At 30.1% G+C, this 22958-nt stretch overlaps 1 protein-coding gene across 1 annotated transcript; it reads left to right on the top strand.

The window, feature by feature from the left end:
* Positions 1–1478: 1478 nt before the first annotated feature.
* Positions 1479–22791, top strand: InR-2 (insulin-like receptor-like). Its single transcript, XM_089175058.1, has 11 exons — positions 1479–2555; positions 12830–13004; positions 14235–14481; positions 17110–17221; positions 17299–18696; positions 18774–19051; positions 19146–19526; positions 19613–20145; positions 20227–20722; positions 20820–21064; positions 21143–22791. The coding sequence occupies exons 1-11, from the start codon at positions 1763–1765 to the stop codon at positions 21825–21827; spliced, it is 5343 nt and encodes a 1780-aa protein (XP_089031184.1). The 5' UTR covers positions 1479–1762; the 3' UTR covers positions 21828–22791.
* The last annotated feature ends 167 nt before the right edge of the window (positions 22792–22958 follow it).

Here is a 22958-nt window from a genome sequence, read left to right as displayed (position 1 = left end):
GCGCCCACCACTGCGTTACATCGGCGCCTACCGCTGCGTTTCATCGGCGCCTACCGCTCCCTTGCATTTTTTCCAAATCACACTCATTCTAAAGAAATGTTCATTTTAAAAAGTATGATAAGCATCTTTTGCAAATCGTTTTAATATCGTTTCTTATCGATTCAGACAAATCGCAGTACCAGCAATTTATATTTTTATCACGTAACACACACACATACACAGACACAGCAGTGTTCTTATCAACAACAACACAGCACGTGCGAGTAACTTTAAATTACAGCTAATAACGATAAAAACAACAAGATATATGTATATATATATATATAAGAAGACAAACAAATGTGGGGGGAGGGAGGGAGGGAGGTAGGAGGGGGATTTTTCAAAGAAATTCAATTAAAAAAAAAAAAGGAAAAAGAAACTATGAAATAAACAACAATATTAAATGAAAAGAAATAAATAATAATAAAAATAATATATATGAATTAGTTATAAAATGACGAATAATATTAGTCATAGCAATCTAATTGGATATCTTATCGTCAATTTCAATGCTAACTGTTTTGATGCACCAAAGACGTTATATAACTATCTGATAATGATAATAATTTTTTAATTAGTTAGTTACTTTCATTAACACGTTTCCTCCTTACCAAGCATAGCCCTTTTTATTTGGTTCGTCATTTAGGTTATTTAAATTTGTTTGAAGAAAATCAATCAATCAATATTTAATATTATTTGTTATCAGTGATATTCCCTTTTTATTATTTATGATAATATTTTTTTAAATTAATACACAAACAACAAATCCAAATGAAATGAAATCAAATGAAAATTGAATGATTTCTAATATCATCATCGCAATATTTTAAACACAATTTACATTTAATTAACAAATCCGAAAATAATAAATTTAATCATCAAATTAACAAATCAAATTTTTCATTTACAGAAAATAAAAGGAGGGGAGTCATATATAAAGGTGGATGAAGAAAGAAGAAGAAGAAGAAGAAAAAAAGACCAAATTAAAGCAATTCCTCGTCATCTGATTTGTTTGTTTGAATCTTCCGTTTTCAACCCTTACTTTTTGTTAAACTTTGAAACAACCATTGGAAATCAAACAACAACCACAACCACAACAACAACGGGGGGGATCTTTTTTACTCTGTCATGTGTTAGTTGTTGATGAGTGTGAGATACTACTCGTGAAGAATATTATTATCAAGTGTCAAGGAAGAATAATATGGGTCCTGTTATAGTAGTGGTAACAACACACACCGACAAGGAGAAATTGGTTAATCGAATAAACGGCAATTAGTGGGAATCCGTCGTATTTAACGACGCACGAACGAATTCTTGATGGGAGGACGTAGAAGAAGACGAAAATTAACAACTATTGATAAATTAATAGCAACAATAGTTATTTGTTTTATTATTATTTCAACGAATTTGTTGAAAAACACATTGGTCAACAACATTAATGATGATCAAAACAACAAATCAATGAACACCATCGTCTTATTTTCATCGTCATCGTCATCTTCATTTTCATCGTCACGAAATTTTGATGGATTTCAAATGATTTCAAATTACAACAAATTGTCCAAATTATTTAATGAAGTATCATCATCATCATCATCATCATCATTAATATTATTATTATTATTAAGAGATAAACAATAAACTTGAGAAAGGATTGGACAAATTTTGGCAGTGAAAAATTTGGAAGAAAACAACAACAAAAAAAAAGGGGGAGGAAGAAAAAATGTATTTCTCAAGACGCATGCGCAGAATGGAGATACACGAGGAGTTAAACAGAAATAGCAGTAGTAGTAATAGTAGTAGTAGCAGCAGTAGTAGTAGTAGTAGTAGTAGTAGTAGTAGTAGGAAGTCAACTAGGAGTACAACAAGAAGCATCAGTAGTACACTTGACGATCAGCAATCAACAACAGCAAACTTCTGTTGTCCAAGTGGTGGTTATTGTTTTTGTTGTTGTTGTTGTCGTTGTTCGAACGGTGTTACGATGAATAATAAGGAATGTAAAATGAATAATATGGAAGAACATGAAAATAAGGATGACTGTATTATTAATAATAATAATAATAATAATCATCATCAATTTGCAACGAGAACTTGTGTACTTTGTGAAAGGTTGCATGGATCTTCATTGAATTCGTCTGATCATCGTTTTGATGAAATTGATACGAATTATTATAATAATTCATCGTCAACATCTTCATCTTCATCGTCATCAACGTCAACGTCATCGTCAACGTCATCGTCTCCGAAATATTGTCGTTCGTTTTATGAAGTATCATCGAAGAGTATTAGAAGAAAAGATGACAAAGATAAATGGATAACAAGAGAAAATAATTATTCGTCTATGCAAAATCGTGGAGAAAATTCAAGATACGCTTCTAGTGTTGTACGGTGGAAAAATTTGTGTTATTGGAGATTAGCGTTCAGTATTGCCCTATTCCTTGCATTAACTTTCCTGCCTAACGCTGTTGCAAGTTTGCAAAGAAAACATTCGGTTGGGTACTCCAAAAAAGACGGGGGTGAGTAACAACTCTTTATTTCATATTTTATTCTATTTCTTTATTTTTTTATTAATATAATTGTATGAATTTTATATAAAATTCCCCTGGGTATATTGTAAACCTATCAGCTATTTTTATTTTTTATTTTTTTGTAATTATTATTTGAAAAGTTTGGATACCCCCAAAAAGATGGGGATGAGTACAACTCTTTATTTCACATTGTATTTCTTTTCTATTTTTTTTTTATTTATATAAACATATGGATTTTTTATATAAAATTCCTTTGATTATTTGTTAAACCTATCAGCTATTTTTATTTTTTATTATTTCATTATTTTATTTAAATAATTATTTAAAGGGTTTGCAAAAGTTTGACAAAGTTCGACATATAAAACAAATTTTACTTTTCTATCATACTCGTAATTAGTATAAAAAAAAAAACAACAACAAATATCGCACATGCATAATTTTCTTTTATTTAAAAAGAAAAAGTTGTTCCATCTTTCGTTTATAAATAATAAATGCAAAAAAAAGAAAAGAAAATTGATTCTTGGATTAGTTATAGTTTGAATGACATTTAAATCGAAATAAACACGTGGTTTTAAAACTACGTTTGAAACAGTAGTAGTCGCCACGTGCCAATTCGATTATTTATCGAATTTGAATAAATCTTTGCGCATTTTTTTATTTTTTTTTTTAATAAACTCATTCATCATTTAAATTATCATTGAAAAAATATTTCTCTGTGAGGAATATTACGACCGGTGATCTTGTCAGAAATAAATCAAAATCAAATTTAATTACTGAAAACAACCTTATGAATATTTAAAATACGCACGTCACGCATTTCGTGTTATTTATTTTTTAAAATAAAAAATAAAAAATAAAAAATAAAAAAGAGAAAAGAAAGTAAGAAAGAAAGAAAGAAATGATTTCAACGATGAAGATGAAATAAAATATATTTTAGAAAAAAAAAGAAACAAACAAATAACAATTTTTCAAGTAGCCATTTTACATATCGTAAAATCATATTTTTGTTTATGTAGTTTTTTTATATTATTATTATGTAATAATAATAATAATAATTCATTAAATTATTATTAAGTTATTATTAATTATTATTAAGTTATTATTAAGTTATTAACAATAATAATAATAACAATAGTTGTATTTCTTTTTATGTAATTTTTTTGGGTAGATGATAGTTATTATTAATAATAATTATTATTAATTATTATTAAGTTATTATTAAATTATTATATAATACTAATAATAATAATAATAATAATAATAATAATAATAATAATAATAATAATAGTTGTATTTCTTTTTATTTAATTTTTTTGGGTAGAAGATGATACAGTTTGCGGATTTTGGACAAAGATATGAAATAATATTTGCCTTAATTGTCCATTACCGTTAAACTATTTAACAAATTATATATTTAATTAAATTATTAATTTATTATTATTATTTTTCTTTTGTTTATAATAAAAAAAAACACACACACACACACATTCGAGGATACATTTTTGTAACATTTGCTTCTAGTACAAATTGTATTCCTTGAAATTCTAAATGTAATTTAAAAAAAAAAAACATTATTTTATTATATTTTGTTTCTTTAATCGCAAAACAAAATTCATTTTGATATACACAAATAAAGAAATACATTGAGACGAAATTAAACAGAATAAGATAGAAAGAAAGGAATAAAAAGAAGAAGAAGAAGAAGAAGAAGTGACATGTAGATAGAAATATCATACGATATGACGAGGTTTAGGCCGACATATTATATCATTGATTTGACAAAACGATCTCATCCGGTTAACGAAATAATACAACTCGGAAGTTGAAGATTTCTCAACATCTATAGATCTTATCTGAACAACTTTTTCTTTTTCAATACACACACACACACACACACCATACATAAATAAATATATATGCATATAAATGCATTTATTGAGTTGTTCGCGGAGAGTAATTTCATTTTATTTTATTTTTTTTTTTTTTTTTTTTTTGTGTGAAAATGAAGACAATTGTGTATTTTTTCTCGAAATTAAATATACATTTTTAATATTATTTATATACTAACTGAAAAACAGGAAGAGTAGAAACAATATGAGGAGGAGAATGTCGAGGTGGAGGTGGAGGAGGATAATAAAAAAAAAAAAACAATAAATTTGTACAGAAAATGATTTCCAAATGATGTTCTAGTAATGAAATATAGATTTTTAATTTAATTTATATATTAACTGAAAAAGAAGAAAAGGAGGAGGTGGAGGAGGAGGAGGAAGGGAGGGGTGCGTGGGGAGGGACTGAAAAGGGAAGAATTGTGTTCCACCTTGAAAATGATCGAGACAAAGAAAGAGAAATGTGTGTTTCGAATGGTACACAAGTAGATTTACGATGTCCAATCGCCCATGGCCATTATATCCATAAAACTTAGGCGTTTTAAATCATATCGAGCGTAAAATCGTACGATGGAAAATGATAGGGGGGGGGGTGGCTTGTGGAAGAAACGTTGCAAGAGAAGGGGGAGAGAAGATGAAGAAGAAGAAGGGGTGGGTGGGTGAATGGGTGGTCTAGAAGTGAGAACGAGGACAAAACTAAGTAGATACAATCGCATGTAAATTTTTATCATTTACCACCATCATTCTCTCTCTCTCTTTCTCTCTCTCTTCTATCTTTATTATTATTGTTATTATTATTAGTATTAGTATGGGTGTTTTATGGTATTGATAATGTTATATAATCGATACCAAAAAAGAAAAAAAAAATAAGAGAGATAAATTTAATTACAATATTACTTGATTTCAACATATGAATATTGTTCTCACATTCATATGATTGTAGTTTTTGATCATGTTAAATGTTTCAATTATTTTTCTGAATAGATAACATGAGAATTATTATTACTGTATTTTAATGATTACATTTACAATCATTTCTGATTATTTTAAATGTTTCATAAATTATTATATTTATTATCTTATTTAATTATTTTTATTAATGTTAAAATTGCAATACAGTATTTCAATGATTTGATTTTTATTTCTTTTCTTTTTGTGTGTGTGTGTGTGTATAATTTATTTAATTATTTTTATTTATTATATTTTTTATTTTTTTTTTAATATTAAACCTTTCTAAATATTTGTATGATGTTAATAATAATAATAATAATACTAATACTAATAATAATAATAATAATGACGGGGAAAAAAAATTAATAAAAAATAACGAAGCAAATAACTTCGTTTCTCTACATAGTGTATATATGTGTGCTTGTGTGTATACTTGGAAGTATGCAAGTATGGTAACTATGCAGCTATGCAACTATGTTTTATGGTAGAATCGTGTAGTAGATATACTCTAACGGTACAGGCAAGATCGTTGCAACATGTTTGATATTTAAACATGTTTCTAGTGGTTTTTTTTTTTTTTTATATATATATATATATATTTATTTTTCTTTCTATTCAACTTTACCAATAAATTAAAAGAGATCTTTTACTTTAATCTTTCACAGATCATATTCGAAAGGTGATGTTGATGATTTTTTAAGAAAAATCATTCTAAATGAAAGGAAATTACAAATTTAATTACAGACAGAGAGAGAAAGAGAAAGAGAGAGAGAGAGAGAAGGAAAATTTAATGGAATATCTCTCAATAAATAAAAAAAAATATATTAAATTTATCTTATTATAAATCTTATTAATTATCTTATTTTAAATGTCATCTAGATATATATATTAACTTTATATAATTTATAGAAAATTAAACGTTTACTTGCATACTAGTAAAAAATGTTTGTATCTATAATTGGTGTGTGTTTGTGTGTTTGTGTGTGTATGTGTAAGATTAAGAAAGAAGGATCACATTTTCTCGTAAGAGTTAACAACACGACTGTAAAATTATTGACCATTCTCAAAAAGTAGAAGACGTGTGTCGTCCCACGTTTCAAATTTACATACATACATATATAGATATATACACACACACGTGTATATATAAATACATATATATATATATCATTGATCGAATGATCGTGAGATCAATTGATCTTTTTAGTAGTCTCATTTGAAATATCAGTTGAAAGATCTAGATAGGTCATCAATGTCAATTTCGACTCAATCATAATCGTCATCATTGTGTCGTTGTCTTTGAAATATTATACTTAATTAACTTGACAGGTACTTAATTGATCCTCAAAAATACTTTCAATCTCATATATATATTATTTCTTAGATCATTTTTATTTATGTATGCATGAAAGTATGCAGAAATGAAAGAAAAGAAAATTAAGTTAGGATTCAGGATTTGATTTCAGTTCATTTGTGTTTTATTTATTTATTATTAATATTATTTTTATATAAGTAGGTGTATTGAGATTTAGAATTTAGAATTTTATTTGGATTTCATTTATTTTATTATTAATATAATTTATATTATAGGAGTATTGGTATTTAGGATTTACAATTTTATTTAGGTTTCATTTATCTTATTAGTAATATTAATTTTTATTCATTATTATTATTATTATAGAATAATATTAGGTATTTTTATATTATATAGGTATTGGTATATTTAAGATTAAGAATTTTATTTAGGTTTTATTTATTTTATTATTAATATAATTTTTATATGAGTACCAATATTGGTATTTAGGCTTTATAATTTTATTTTGTGTTTCATTTATTTTCTCATTAATTTAATTCATGTATAAGTGTTGAAATTTTTAGGTATATGCTTACAGTGATTAGAATAATATTTAAAAATAATAATAATAATAATAATAAATATAATATTGGAACGTTCTCGTTCGATAATTTCGTTACTTCGGTTAGAACGACGCAGCAACGCGTGGCTCAGGCCGATGAACTTTTGCGAGTGCTGCGTCGTAGTTTCGTACTCCTTAGAACACACACACACTCACATATATATATATACATACATACAAATATACACACCCTCCTTTAGTATATACACATATATATATATATATTTTCTTATATGGAATGATATCGATGTTAGGGGAATTTCGTACATGTATTCATATACACCGTTACCATCACAAACACACAAACCTATCCAAATACACACACGTAGTACCCTCTTTTAGTATTCTTTTCTATGTATTTTTTTGTTTTTTTTTTTTTTCTAATAGAAAATAATACTTCGTCGACGTTAGGGGAAATGATGTTTGTGTATGTTGTGTGTATGTGTGAAATTTTTCGGGTATGGTGGTCATTTAGAAAATTATTTCTTCTTAATGTTTTTCCTATCATTTATTTTCAAACACGTTTAATACAATTATTATTTGTTTAAATGAAAATGTTGATATTAATATATATATATATATATTTAAATAAATAATTATATTTTTGATTAAAAAAAAAAAAACACAAAAAATTGAAATAATTTTCTTCAATTGAATTTATTTTCATGAAAATTTATTTCACATGTCGAATAATATATCAGGATCTTGAAATTAACTTTAATGTCCTTGGCAAGAAGCCCATTGATCGAATCACGTATCCTCCTCCTCCTCCTCCTCCTCCTCTCTTTTCTGTGTACATATACTAAACTTCTATTTTTTTTTCTCATGAACCTTCTCGAGCCAAAGTCCATCTAATTTGGTGACAACGGTCTAAAAGGTGAAGACACCAGGCCAAATACTCCGCCAGAAAAAGAATTCTATTCGTTTATACTTTTATTTTATTTTCTTTATTTTTTTATTATTTTTCAACCACCATAACCACAACCACCACTGGTCCACCACTGGTCCACCACATATTTCTAATTAAATTGATTAGAATTATATTAGATAAAAACATATTGAGATCTCTGGCAGGGGGCGTGGCGTGGCGTAGCTTAGCAATTCGACCTATCTACTCTAATTTTGAATTTAATCACCAGATAGCGTATTCAAGTGTGCTAAAGATCCCACGTGATGTAGCAATTCGACTTATGTACTCTAATTTTGAATTTAGTCACCAGATAGCGTATTCAAGTGTGCTAAAGATCCCACGTGATGTAGCAATTCGACCTATGTACTGTAATTTTGAATTTAGCCACCAGATAGCGTATTCAAGTGCGCTAAAGATCCCAATACAATGTTTAATGAATTAATTGTTTTATTAATATTTATATTTGTGTAATGTGGTTTCATATTTTATTGAGATTGATGATCCAACAACGATAAAAGAAAAAAAAATGTTGAAACCATAGAAATTAGATTTGAAAGTTGTAATTTAATAAGTGACGAAAAAGTAAGAAGGTATACCGAAAGAGGTCATTCACCTTCAAAAGAGGAGAGTGAACGACGTAGCTTAGGTGTTGAAGAAGCAAAAGGGGGTCTGTCGTAACATGGCCACCGTCCCAACGATACCGGAAGTTGCTGTCTAGACGATCCTTACTTCTTCTTTCCTTCTTTCTTACTCTTATTCACCATCTTCCTTTTTTTTTTTTTATTATTATTAAAGTCTCAAAGTGTGTGTACAGAAACATATTTTGTTTCACTTCATTTTACATCAATTTGTTTATGATTTTCTAAATCAAAATGGAGTCCTCGAAAAACAAAAGTAGGTTGTCTTGAAAAAACACACGAGCCTTCCGTAGTCATTTGAAACCAAAAATTCAAACGGATTATTATATTAACTTGTCGCTAATGACTAAATGTTTAATGTGCAAACATTTTTTTAAAAATAACAAAATGGCGTAGTTGCAAAAAGAAAAGTGCAAGTTTGATAAGAAAGTCTCACAGCAACGCTTTTAACATCATAGAAATAAAAGCAAGATTTGTTTCTAAAGCAAGTTTTATCTAATATTCCATTCCCCATAATTCAGAAATAGAAAATATGATAGAAGAGGGATCGTAAAGCTATCTAACAGCTTTCTAAGTATTGGGACTAGCGATACCATAAACTAAGATTACGAGACGAGAAACGATGAACGTGTTGGAATAACACGCACACACACACATATATATATTACACGTTCTGTTTGTGATATATACTGTAAAACACCATTGAGAAATACTCGTACGATTCTCTTCCCCTTTTCCCCTTCCCCTTCGAGTATGCGTGGGACTTCCGTTTTTCTTTCTATAATTCTATTGTTACTACTTTTTTTTTGTTTTGTTTAACCATATCCTATATCCCTTTATAGTTGTTACACACAACACACACACACACACACGTATTGGGATCTCTAGCAGGGGGGAGAGGCGTGGCGTAACAATTCGACCTATGTACTGTAATTTTGAATTTAGCCACCAGATAGCGTATTCAAGTGCTAAAGATCCCAATACGTATCGAATAATAACCCTTATTTAATAAAATAACATTTAATATTTAGTTACTTGTTGAAAACCAACCCCGTACTTTGAAATTAACTAACATTTGAGTTATTTTTTTGTTCTTTTTTATGATTTTTAGTACGTGTCACAGTTAACTAATACATCAATAATAATAAATACATAGATTGTGTTATCGTTCTAATTCAATGTTTGTAGATTGGATAAGGTAAATTTTCTAAATAAAATGTGTTAAAGATAAGATAATTTACATAGTTATTCTGACATCTCACTCACTAGTTTTATCTATCTTATGATTATCTTTATTCTTATCTATATCTCGAATTTTTTTTTTCTTTTCTTTTCTTTTCTAATTTCGATACACGGTGTCGTGAATAGAAATTTACAAAACATTTTTCAACAATTTGTCTCTATCATGGTAGAGTAAGAGCTGGTTAGAAGATCCGGCAACTCTCTCTCTCCCTCCCTCCCTCCCTCTCTCTCTCTCTCTCTCTGTTTCTCTTTGTTTCTCTCTGTCTCAGTCTCACTTAGTCAATCAGTCGGTTCTCTCTGACCGTTTCTTTTTCTACTCAATAACTTAGACTTTCTTGGTGGTCGTACACATAGTTGAAAGAAACCGGTTTTCTTCAAAGAAGTTTCCTTAGCAAAAAAAAAAAAAGGGTATTCTACATTGCTTTGCTGCTACGCACGAATTCTGAGGAATGTTTAAAGGAAGAAAAAGAGTCTGAGAAGGACAAGATAGATAGACTCAGAAAGAGAAAGAGAAAGAGAAACGGTGAGTGGGGTTGAACAGGGACAGGAAGAAAGAAGAAGAGAGGAATGGAATGTGAAAGAAGTTAAGATACGAGGGACAATGTTGATTCTCATCAATGTTGAAAAGAAGTCGAAGTTAAAATAAAAAGAAATAATAATTATAAGAGGAGAAGTAGAGGTGGTCGGGGGGGGGCGGTAGAATACGAAGGGTGAAGAGGTTCTTAGAAATGAAAAATATGTGTGTGTGTGTGGGTTAAAAAAAAAAAAAAGAAAAAAAGAATATAACAAAAATATGATGGGCAAAGAGATATATATGGTACTTACGTATTAACGCCATCGCAGCAAAATTCCGCTTAATGCGCCAATTTAAATTGTTGCGCAATCTAAATCTTAAATTGTTGCGACAAATCATAGAGGAAAAAAAAAGAAGCTTTATTTTAAAATCTAAACAGATTTAAAATTGAACAGATTTTATTTATAAAAAGTAGTCACAATCGGATTTCGGTGGAAAATGGGCCGATATAGAATTTACCATAGATTCAAAACAGTCTCTATTTTTCTTTCACCTGATGCTGTCGCCATAACCCTGCCGAAACCTTGAAATGATGTCTCGCATCTTGTTCTGTTTTTGGCAAATCCCAAATACGCATTTTCGTAGCACTAAAAAAATGACGAAACCCTGATGCAACCCTGACGAAACCCTGACGAAACCCTGACGAAACCCTGACGGTTGCTATGTGCAAACAACATGGTTATTGTGTGCGAACAACAAGATTGCTCTTTATTGGCGCATTAGTGAAATGTTTGCTGCGGTGGCGTTAATGTGCGTCTTGTGTTTGTCGTGTTCGACAAAGTAGATGAGATAAAAATAGATTAGGGTGTGATTATAGTATAAAACAAAAATTAAATTAAAAAAGAAAAAAAAGTGGAAGAATTACATTTTGCAAATGAATCAAAATAATTCAAGTTGAATTTGTTGTTTAAATAGGAAAAGATGGAAAAGTTTTGATAGAGGGTAAAATATTGAGAAAAATGAAGAATAAAGATAAAAAGATAAAAAGATAAAAAGAGAAAGATAGAAAGAGAGGAGGAGGTAACAAGTCAGGGCAGCAGAGTACTTCGGCCTTTAGGTGAATGGCTAGTAACCTTGAACAGAGAGTCTGGAATGCATCGACCGGTGCAACTTCTTAAGTAGGCTGCCTTAAGACTCTCTTCTCTTTCTCTCTTTCTCTCTTTCTCTCTTTCTTGGTTGAGAGAGGATGTTGGTATCAAAATGAAACACATTGAAAATGGATTCCTCCTGGTACTATATATCTACAATATTACAATTATTTTATATAAATTAATTCAGATTATTAATGTTGTGTTGTCATTATCAATGGTGATTGTGGTGGTTGGTGGTAGGGTTGATGATTTAATCAGGTTGCTATTACACGAATTTAATTTGGGAAATGTCAATCATTCTTTTCTTATCTTTTTATAAAATTAATTAATTTCACAACAACATTAATTTACTAGAATAGTGAAATACTTTGAAAATAATTTAATAAAAATTGGATGAAACTCACCACTCCCCCCCTAAAACTTACACTCAACCCAAATCAAATTTCAATAAATAATAATAATAATAATAATAATAATAATAATAATATATATATATTTCTATATTTATAATTTACATAGACATATTTATAATTGATAATATAACAAATAAACAAAACATAAATAGACATTAGAAATTTATTTATATAGTTGAAGACGCGCCGTCTGGTGCTACAAGCAACCCTTTCGAAAATGGTCGACGTGCTCGATGCTAGCAGGTCGTGCTAAAAATATCACCAACTGGCATTGGAATTAACCTGTGAATCTACACACATACACATACACATACACATAAACACGTATTTTATTTCATATGAATCTACATAATATTAAATAAAATATGAATGGAGGAAATATGAGTATATATATATATATATTATTTTTTTACTTCTTACATTATTAATGAAGATAATTAATTATAATAATAATCATCTTGATATGTGAAATATGATCGTATGATAAAACACACACACATACATACATATACAAACTAATTTATTTGTGAATTTGAACAAAGTATAAAATGGGTCTTATTTTTTCTAATACCATGTAATATTTGTATATTATCTATTATCTAATAGAAATGTCTTGTTGTTTGTTTCTTTTGATTAAACAGTGTGCCAAAGTATAGACATAAGAAACAGCGTGAATCAATTCTCAAGACTGCAAGGATGTCGAGTAGTCGAAGGATTCGTCCAAATTCTCCTAATCGATCATGCCGACGATTCGGCCTTTGCGAATCTCACCTTTCCAGATTTGGTTGAAATAACGGAATACCTCATTTTATACAGGTAAGCTGTGATCAATAATTATCTCTCGAAATGTGAATAAAATAACCACCCTCCCTCCTTCCTCTTCCTCCTCTCCCATTTCCTCTCCCCTTCACATAAACGAACGCATGAGAGCATTTAATTCTGTTTACGTAATTATATTTAATATCAAACGACGAAAATTCTTTTAAATCAAAGTATTATTATTATTATTATTATTATTTTGTTTTTTTTTAATGTCTGTGTCTGTGTGTTTATTTCTTTATTTTGTTCAATGCAAATTTTATATAAAATTTAACAATAATTTTATTTCATATTGGGATCTTTAACGCAATTGAATACGCTATCTGGTGGCTAAATTCAAAATTACAGTACATAGGTCGAATTGCTATGCCACGCCCTTGCCAGATCGCAATTTAATCGTAAATCGTAATCGTTTTTGATTTTTTTTTTTAATTACAAATAAGTTGAATGAGACAAAAAAAAAAGGATAAAAGTTGGAATATAATAATTTTTCTCTCTCCCTTTTTTTTTTTCTTTTTTAATAAAACTTTTAGTACGTGTATTAAAGTGATCTTCGTGGCCCCCTTTGCCCCACCCCATGTGTCGGTTAGAGAAGTATGCAACGATCGAGAAGTTATAAAAGGTCGAGTAGAACGGAGTAGACGTTTCACTCGGTTGCAACCCCTTTCTCAGGTCACTAAACTCGTTCTCAGGCACGCGGCTTGTTATTATCGCGGCTTCTGCCTCCTTTTTATCCCCCCTTCTCTCTCCTTCCCTTCCCTTCCCTTCCCCCTGTCTTCCTTCCCTTTTTTCTCTTCCTTTTTTTTCCCCCCCTTGTATTTTTTTTTACGATCTCACGAAACGAGGTAGAATGGAGTCGTTGCACGAATCTTACCAGCTTTTCATTGACACGTTTGTAAAACAAAACAAAAAATACTATTAAAAATACTCCATCTTTTTTATTTTTTATTTTTTTATTTTTTTTTTTTTTTAAATACTCACACACGTACTTTTAGGTTATATACACACACACAGAGAGATACTTTCAGGTAGATATTATTTGATGAGAAAATATACATATGTGCTTTTAAACGTTGGCTTCTTAATTTGACAATTAGATATCATTTTTGTCTTATTTATTTATTTATTTATTTATATTAATAAAAAGTGTTGATTTTTTTTTTTTTTTTTTTTTTTTTTAAATTGTTGTTTCGATTTTGTTTTTTTATTTTTATTTTTATTTTTCAGAGTAAACGGATTACGAAGCGTCGGCCGTCTATTTCCAAACTTAACATTGATTCGTGGTCATTCTTTATTTATTAATTATGCATTAGTTGCATTCGAGATGATGCACCTGCAAGAAATCGGTTTACATTCGTTGACCGATATACTACGTGGTTCAGTACGTTTTGAAAAAAATCCAGCACTTTGTTACGTTGACACCATCGATTGGGATATCATTGCCAAAGCTGGGAAAGGTGAACACGTCATATCGGTAAGAATTTTTTATTTTTCTATTATTATTATTATTATTATTATTATTACAAACAAATATTTTATCATTTATTTATTGGGATCTCTAGCACTTGAATACGCTATCTGGTGGCTTAATTCAAAATTAGAATAGATAGATCGAATTGCTACGCCGCCACGTGGGATCTCTAACACTTGAATACGCTATCTGGTGGCTTCATTCAAAATTAGAGTAGACAGGTCGAATTGCTACGCCACGCCCCTCTCCTCCCTCCTCCCTGCCCTGCCAGAGATCCCAATATATACATTTTAATTTTATAAAAAAAAAATTCATATTCACTTTTGAAACGAAACAAACAAACAAAAAATACAATCATTCTTTCTATTGCGAACTTTAACATGTTATAATAAAGTAATTTGAAGATAATATTTAAATAATTCAATGAACAAATGAATACGCACACATTTAAACTCATATATATGCACAAGGAATCCTTTTATTTAAAAACAACAACGTCCACTTTCGATAAATCGATCTAATAAAATGCATCATAAATATTTCCGACTCGTTGCAAGAAAAAACAAAAAAAAAGAAAAGAAAAAAGGAAGGAATAAATTCGATTAAATTCTGGATCGAACTTGATCGATTTGAAGGTCATAAAAATGGCCGAAAGAATTTAATAGTATAGTGTATAAGTAATATCGATGGCACGTGTGTACATATGTGAGAACATTTACACGTGGTACGTTTGTGTGTCAAATATATATATATATATACATACACACACGTATGTACATTTATAAAGAGACAAACGTGGCGTAGCCTCGGAACTGGATGGGTCGTCGCGTTGGAGTCCTTGAAAATCCGCATAAAGGCATTGTCCTCTGTAACTAGAAGATGTTTCGTGGAAAAGCAAACACGCGTGCTTTCCTTCGAATCAACCAACGAAGAAGACGAGTGTTGGGAACAACAACAACAACAACAACACAACTAACAACACACTCGGAACGAAACGAGCAGCGTAACTCTCAGCCTTTCGCAATTTGTTTTTCGACCTTCGCGATGTGTTTCCCTCTTCCACCCCCTTTCGGTCCACTCTCTTCATATATATATATACGTGTGTGTGTGTGTAGTACATACACCCTCTCTTTTCTCATTTTATTCTATATTATACTCTTACCATTAGTTTTTTATTCATTTGAACAATACACGACAAATATGTAAATTCATTTGATTTGTTTAATTAATTTTTATTTTATTTTAATTATTTATGAAATATCGTTGCGATTGTTTTTGATATTATTTTTTATTTCTTAGAATTATTGTTATAGTCAATTTTTATAATTTTGTTATATAAATAATCAACACAATGTGACCATTGATAAGAGTGGTATCTTTATTATCGACCGATTAAATCTACGTTGTTTTTTTTTTTAAATGTATAATTTAAATCTGAATGGGTTTTTATCTCTTTGAGATAATTCAATAAAAAATTCTTGATGTTCTAATTATATTTATTTGGAAATAATATGATTAGATTAATGAAATTTTTAAGAATGAGAATTTCATGAGTGAGAAAGTTTATCTTACCGACCGATAAAATTTTACAATTTAAATTCAAGACGGAATAAATTTTACACATGAATGAATAATAACTTTAATATCGAATTAATATTATAAATTTATAAATTTTTTTAAACAATACATTATTAAATTAAAAAAAAAAAAAGTTAGAATTCCTAAATGTCGAATCAATTTAAATAGAAAATAAAAGAAGATGAGTCTACTTTACCGACTGATACACTTGTAAAAATTTCAAAAGTAAATGCAACCTTTAAACAAAATATTTCAAACAATTAATATGTTAATAAAATTGAAGTATAAGTTGAAAAAAAAAAACTAAAAAAAAGTCTTTTTTGAGTGAAGAAATTTGTGTGTAGAAGAAGAATCATTTTACACGTGGTGAAAGAATTTAATCGTATTGTAAGACGAATAAAAAAAAAAAAAAAAGAAAGAAAAAGAAAAAATAAAAAAGAGAGAAAGAAAGACGATAAGTTAAATGACGTAGGATAAATGAAATTCGAGTGGCACGCGTGTGTATTTCTTCTTCTTCTTCTTTTTATTCTTATTATTATTTGAACGTGTAATATTTCACGTGTCGAGAAAAAGTGCGAAGTCGATAGTAATCGGACGACCGAACGTTTCGAGATTTCAAACGAGATAACAGTTTTACGAAGAATCGATAATAACCTATATCAGTGAGAAAGAAAGTTTATTCTAAATCAATCAAAATGAATTTAATTCATTGTAATATCAACAATCAAAATCATTTATTATACATCAAATACATGTGTGCATATAAATATTACATTTATTCTATAAAAATGAAGAAAATTATTTAGTTTTCAATTGTTTCATGTAAGTGTACTACATACAATTCATTATTCTAACCTTACTTTTTCTTCAAATACATGTGTGCATATAAATATTACATTTATTCTATTAAAATGAAGAAAATTATTTAGTTTTCAATAATTTCATGTAAGTGTACATACAATTCATTATTCTAACCTTACTTTTTGTTCGATATAAGTGACATTTTTTTATTGACATATATAATTTAATCATTTTTATTGTTATATTTGACAGGGAAATAAACCAAAGAATGATTGTCCGATATGTGAAAAAAATTGTACTACAAGATTGATTAGCAATAAGCCTGATGAGACATTTTGTTGGAATCGACAACACTGTCAGCGAAGTAAGTATTTTTATTTCTAAATAAATAATTGCATTTACGTTGCAATCAAAATCTAATTTAAAAATGATGCTTCACAGTTTGCGACAGATGTTTGGAAGGTGCCTGCGATGCATCAGGTCAGTGCTGTCATCCATCATGTTTGGGAGGTTGTACAGGAAGAACAGCAAATGATTGCAAAGTTTGTAAGAATGTATTAATTGGACCTAATCAATGTGGAGAACGATGTCCAGAAGGTACATATGAGTTTATGAATCGTCGTTGCATTGGTGAGGATGAATGTCGTAGAATGGTGAAGCCACGTGAAGCTTTAAGTATTGTCAAAGACTATCCATATAAACCATTCAATGGTAGTTGCATAATTGAGTGTCCTGCTGGATACATGGATGAAGAAGTTAACAACAAGACATCTTGTAGAAAATGTAAGGGTCCTTGTTTAAAAGAATGTCGTGGTACCAGTGTTGACAGTATTGCTTCAGCTCAGAAGTTACGTGGTTGTACTCACATAACTGGTAGCCTTGAGATTCAAATAAGAGGTGGTAAAAACATAGTCAACGAGTTGGAGGATAGTTTGAATATGATAGAAGAGATCGATGGTTATCTGAAAATTGTCAGAAGTTTTCCACTGATATCGTTGAACTTTTTAAAGAGTCTCAGAGTTATAAGAGGAAATTCTTTGGACAACAACAAATATACTCTTGCTGTTTTGGATAATCAAAATCTTCAAGAACTTTGGGATTGGAGTACGCACCCTAATATTGCTATTTACTCCAAAGACGGGCCAGCCAAAGTATTCTTTCATTTCAATCCTAAGCTTTGCTTTTATAAGATTGAAGCTTTGAGAAAAAAGGCACATCTTCAAGAATTTACTGATCTCGAAGTTGCACCTAACAGCAATGGAGATAAAGTAGCTTGTAATGTTACTGAATTGAAAACAGTTGTCACCAAAACTACATCGGATGCAGCATTGATCGAATGGGAACAATTCACTCATCATGATCCCAGATCGTTACTGGGATACGTTGTATACTTTATCGAAGCACCTAATGAAAATGTGACCATGTATGATGGAAGAGATGCTTGTGGAGGTGATGGTTGGAGAGTTGATGACGTTTCTGCCATTGAAGGAACTACCAAATCTGTTACTCCTAATTATACAGAACCAGAAAAAACAACATACCTCTCTCACATCCTAACACAATTGAAACCATTCACGCAATACGCATTTTATGTAAAAACATACACCATCGCTACAGAGAGGTCAGGTGCTCAAAGCAAAGTTACATATTTTACCACCAAACCCCATGCACCCAGTGCACCCAGAGCTCTTACAACTCGTAGCAATTCTAGCAGCGAAATTATAATCTCTTGGTCTCCACCTTTAAAAAAGAATGGTAATCTTACGCATTACAGAATTATGGGACGTTGGGTAAAAGATGATTCCAGTTTTATCGATCAAAGAAACTACTGCGATGAACGTAAGTGTTTTATATTATTTAATAATAACTCTTTATAGAATTATTATAAATCTTATAATCTTACGTAATTTTTTTAGCAATGCCTTTGCCAGAGAAAAAATCGATCTCTGTCATAGCTGAGGAAGAAAGAAAACGTGCTGAAGAAGAATTAGTTAAAATACCAGACTTAGCTTCCTGCGATTGTGCTGATAGGGAATTGGATCAATCGATGCGCGAAAAAGAAGTTTCAAGTTCTATTGCATTTGAGGATGCTTTACATAATCAAGTTTATGTGAAACGAATAGATGCTCGTAGAAGACGAGACACTTCTGAGATACTTCGAGCAGTCAGAATGATGGAACAAAATATCACCCAGGTATATAATAATATCATTTCTATATTCAAACAAAACTTAACTACACTTTTCTATTAAGAATAATTTATTAAATAATTATTTTCTTTAACGATAGGCGGAAGCTTTGCAGAAAAAATATCCAAATGAAGAGATGATAAACAATACGTATATCACATTCGACAGAATAGTACCCACACCAAATCTCAGTTACGTTGTGAAAAATCTTCGACATTTTGCTTATTATAACATCGAAGTACAAGCTTGTCGTGAAGTTGTGAAAAATGATACCAATGATACTTGCTCGACTAAGAGTATGAAGACTTATCGGACTTTACCGTTAAAAGGAGCTGATAATATTCCACCTAATACATTGAAATGGACTAAGATAAAAACGAATAATACTTTTGATATTAAGCTTACTTGGGCAGAACCATCGGAACCCAATGGTTTGATCGTTACTTATCAAATCGAATATAAGAGAGTTGATATACTAAATGTAATGATATTTTCTTTTATAATAACATTGATTTTAACATTGTAAAATATGTAATTGATTAATTGATAACTTGATACTATTTACAGATAAAAGCAACGGTAGTTTGCATCACCAGACGTGATTTCAATGCATCTGGCAATGTCTACTATCTTAAAGATCTTCCACCTGGCAATTACTCGGTTAAGGTCAGAGCTACCAGCTTGGCCGGAAATGGAAATTATACCGAGCCGTCATATTTCTTCATCGAGGAATCCAATATTGGACTCTATTGGGTACTATTTTGGTCGATATTTTGTATTTTGGTCGTGATCCTGTCACCTGCAGTCCTTTATTTCTGCAAAAAAAAGTATATGCGTAACGTTCCTAGTGTTAGACTCATAGCAACTGTTAATCCCGAATACGTGAGTTCAGTTTACGTGCCCGACGAATGGGAAGTACCTAGAAAGAAAATTCAAGTTTTGAAAGAATTAGGAAATGGGTCTTTTGGAATGGTTTACGAAGGTTTAGCCAAAGACGTTGTTAAAGGGAAACCTGAAGTTCGTTGTGCTGTTAAAACTGTTAATGAGAATGCGACTGATAGAGAAAGAATAGAATTTCTCAACGAAGCGTCTGTCATGAAGCAAGTATTTTGTTTCTTTTCTTTTCTTTTCTGATCACAATGATTATGTTGAAATGTAATTATTTATATTTTTATTAATAGAGCTTTTAACACTCATCACGTGGTAAGATTACTCGGTGTAGTATCTCAGGGACAACCTACATTGGTAGTAATGGAACTCATGGTGAATGGTGATTTGAAGACTTACCTGAGAAGTCATAGACCTGACGTTTGTGAAAATTTCTCAAGACAACCGCCGACTTTGAAGAGAATATTACAAATGGCAATTGAAATAGCCGATGGCATGGCTTATCTTGCTGCAAAGAAATTTGTTCACAGAGATTTGGCAGCAAGAAATTGTATGGTAGCCGAAGATCTTACAGTCAAGATCGGTGATTTTGGAATGACCAGGGATATCTATGAGACTGATTATTATCGTAAAGGTACCAAAGGTCTTTTACCTGTAAGGTGGATGGCACCGGAAAGCTTGAAGGATGGCGTCTTTACAAGTTTTTCCGATGTTTGGAGTTATGGTGTCGTTTTATGGGAAATGGTAACTCTTGCCTCTCAACCTTATCAAGGCTTGTCGAATGACCAGGTTAAAATTCAAATATAATTGTTAAATGAGTTTATTGAATTTTGATGATAATACTATAAATGAGATTGTTTGTAACATTGATTTGTATTTTCATTAGGTATTACGATATGTAATCGAGGGAGGTGTTATGGAACGTCCTGAGAACTGTCCAGACTCTCTTTACAATTTAATGAGACGTACTTGGTGCCATAAAGCAACAAGAAGACCAACTTTCATCGACATAGCTACCATATTGCTACCAGATGTTAATTTGGAAGATTTTGAACGTGTCAGTTTTTATCACAGCTCTGAAGGCATCGAAGCGAGAAATCAAAATATGTCGCATTCGCCACAAACTGACAAGTAATCTAATTTTATACTTATATTCGTTTAATCTATGTTCTGTGTTTAATGGTGTATCTATCAATTTGATAATAACAGGGATCTGGAGATGACCACTCTTCAAGAGTTTCGCGAAGAGGAAGCTGAAGGAGAAGAAGATTCTCCTTTACGTCAGGATTTTGGGGATTTTGCAAGTTTCGAGCCAACCAGTATTAAAAACAGTTTGAGCCCACGTTACACAGAGCCATACGGTGAGAATTCTAAAACAACAACGACGAACTTCCATGACATGAATTTGTCTAAGATACCATTGAAAGCAGGTTTCGATGATTTCGATGGTATTTCAGGAGATTCTTTAGCGTCGAGCAAAGATACGTTAAATTTACCATTCGTCGAGGATAGTTTGAAATCTGTTAAAAATTCGCCATTCATTCATGCTAAAAGTACATCAAAAGGAATCGATAATCAAACGTCAACAGGAAGGGCAACGAGTCTACAAAATTTGATCAAACAACACATACAACAGCAACAACGAACGCAAGAAGATAGTCCAATATCGATCAAATCTAAATCCAAGAAAAATCCTGATTATGAGAATAGTAGTCCGATGATATTAGCGAATTATGAAAGAAACTTTTCTTTTCCATCGTTATCGTTGAACACTTTAGAAATTGACGTTGACATTGAAGGAAAAGATAGACGCCATTCGCCAAGAGTCGAATATATGAACGAACCTGAAACTTTGAACAATGGTTACATCGGTGGTAATAATAAAAAAACGTAGTCCATTTACACAATGGCAATTCTTCTTTATAATTACAATATAATCATCAACGACGAATTTGTAACTAAGACTCAACAAACTCATAGCTCATTTATTTCTCGTCGCTATGAACAAAAAATAAAACAAAAATAAAAAAAGAGAGAAAGAGAGAAAGAAAGAAAGAAAGAAAGAGGAAATAAATTGTAATTAAAGAAAATAATAGAAAAAAAGGCAGTGTCTAGAACGAAAGGATAGGAAAACGTATTTATCATTTATTATTTATCAATGAACAATAATCTTAAGTTGTAATCGCGCGCGGGGCATTTTGTTAATGACAGAGTTCCAAGCTAACATGAAAGAACAATTATAAAAGAATTGATGATGATTATTATTTTTTTTTTTTTTTTGTTAAATATTATTATAACGACGTCTCAATTCCGTCTCTCTCTGATATAGATATAAATAAATATAATTATAATTCATTATCATTAATTTTCACATTGTGCATGTCCACGAATAAGTAATCGAACAGATTGATTATTGTTGATCGTTAATGAAATCATTTATTAATTTATACATACATATACATATAGATATATATATACAGAAAAGATACTGCCTTTTTAATGATCATTTCCTGGATGATAGAATAAACGAAAGAGAGAGAAAGAGAGAGAGAGAGAGAGAATGTAGCTGATTATACATGGCAGCGAATAGAATAAAAACAAAAATACTATTTTAAATAATAATAATAATAATAATAATAAAGTCAACACACAATTATAAATGTACATAATTATGCAAGATGAATTAATTTATATATTACGTATAATCTCGTTACGAATTTTTCAATAAGCAAAGACCGAGATAATACCAATCCTAAATCGCAATCATTGTCGTCACTTTAATCACAGCTCTCGAATAAATAAATAAAATCATATTAATAATTATTAATAAATGAATAAAAAAAGAAAAAAAAACAAAAGCAAATCATTACGACTGATAGATAGTTTTTATTAGTTAACGATAATTAGAGTAATTATCGTCTTGAGATATGGATGTTGATTGAATTGTTTTGTTTGTTTGTTGGTTTGTTTGTTTGTTTGTTTCTTCCTTTTTTCCTTTAGTGCAGGACGATTTAAACAAATCAAT

The sequence above is a fragment of the Polistes dominula genome, unplaced genomic scaffold (genome assembly GCF_049000335.1).
Source record: "Polistes dominula isolate Pdom_NZ unplaced genomic scaffold, Pdom_raw_medaka contig_78, whole genome shotgun sequence".
NCBI classification, from domain to species: Eukaryota; Metazoa; Arthropoda; class Insecta; order Hymenoptera; family Vespidae; genus Polistes; species Polistes dominula.
This window is presented reverse-complemented; position numbering and strand designations above follow the sequence as displayed.

Excerpts from the sequence above, each read along its gene's own strand:
- InR-2 (XM_089175058.1), top strand. The coding sequence starts at position 1,763 with ATGTATTTCTCAAGACGCATGCGCAGAATGGAGATACACGAGGAGTTA. Across the intron at positions 13,005-14,234 it reads GAATACCTCATTTTATACAG|AGTAAACGGATTACGAAGCG; the intron begins GTAAGCTGTGAT and ends TTTATTTTTCAG. Across the intron at positions 18,697-18,773 it reads AAGAAACTACTGCGATGAAC|CAATGCCTTTGCCAGAGAAA; the intron begins GTAAGTGTTTTA and ends TAATTTTTTTAG.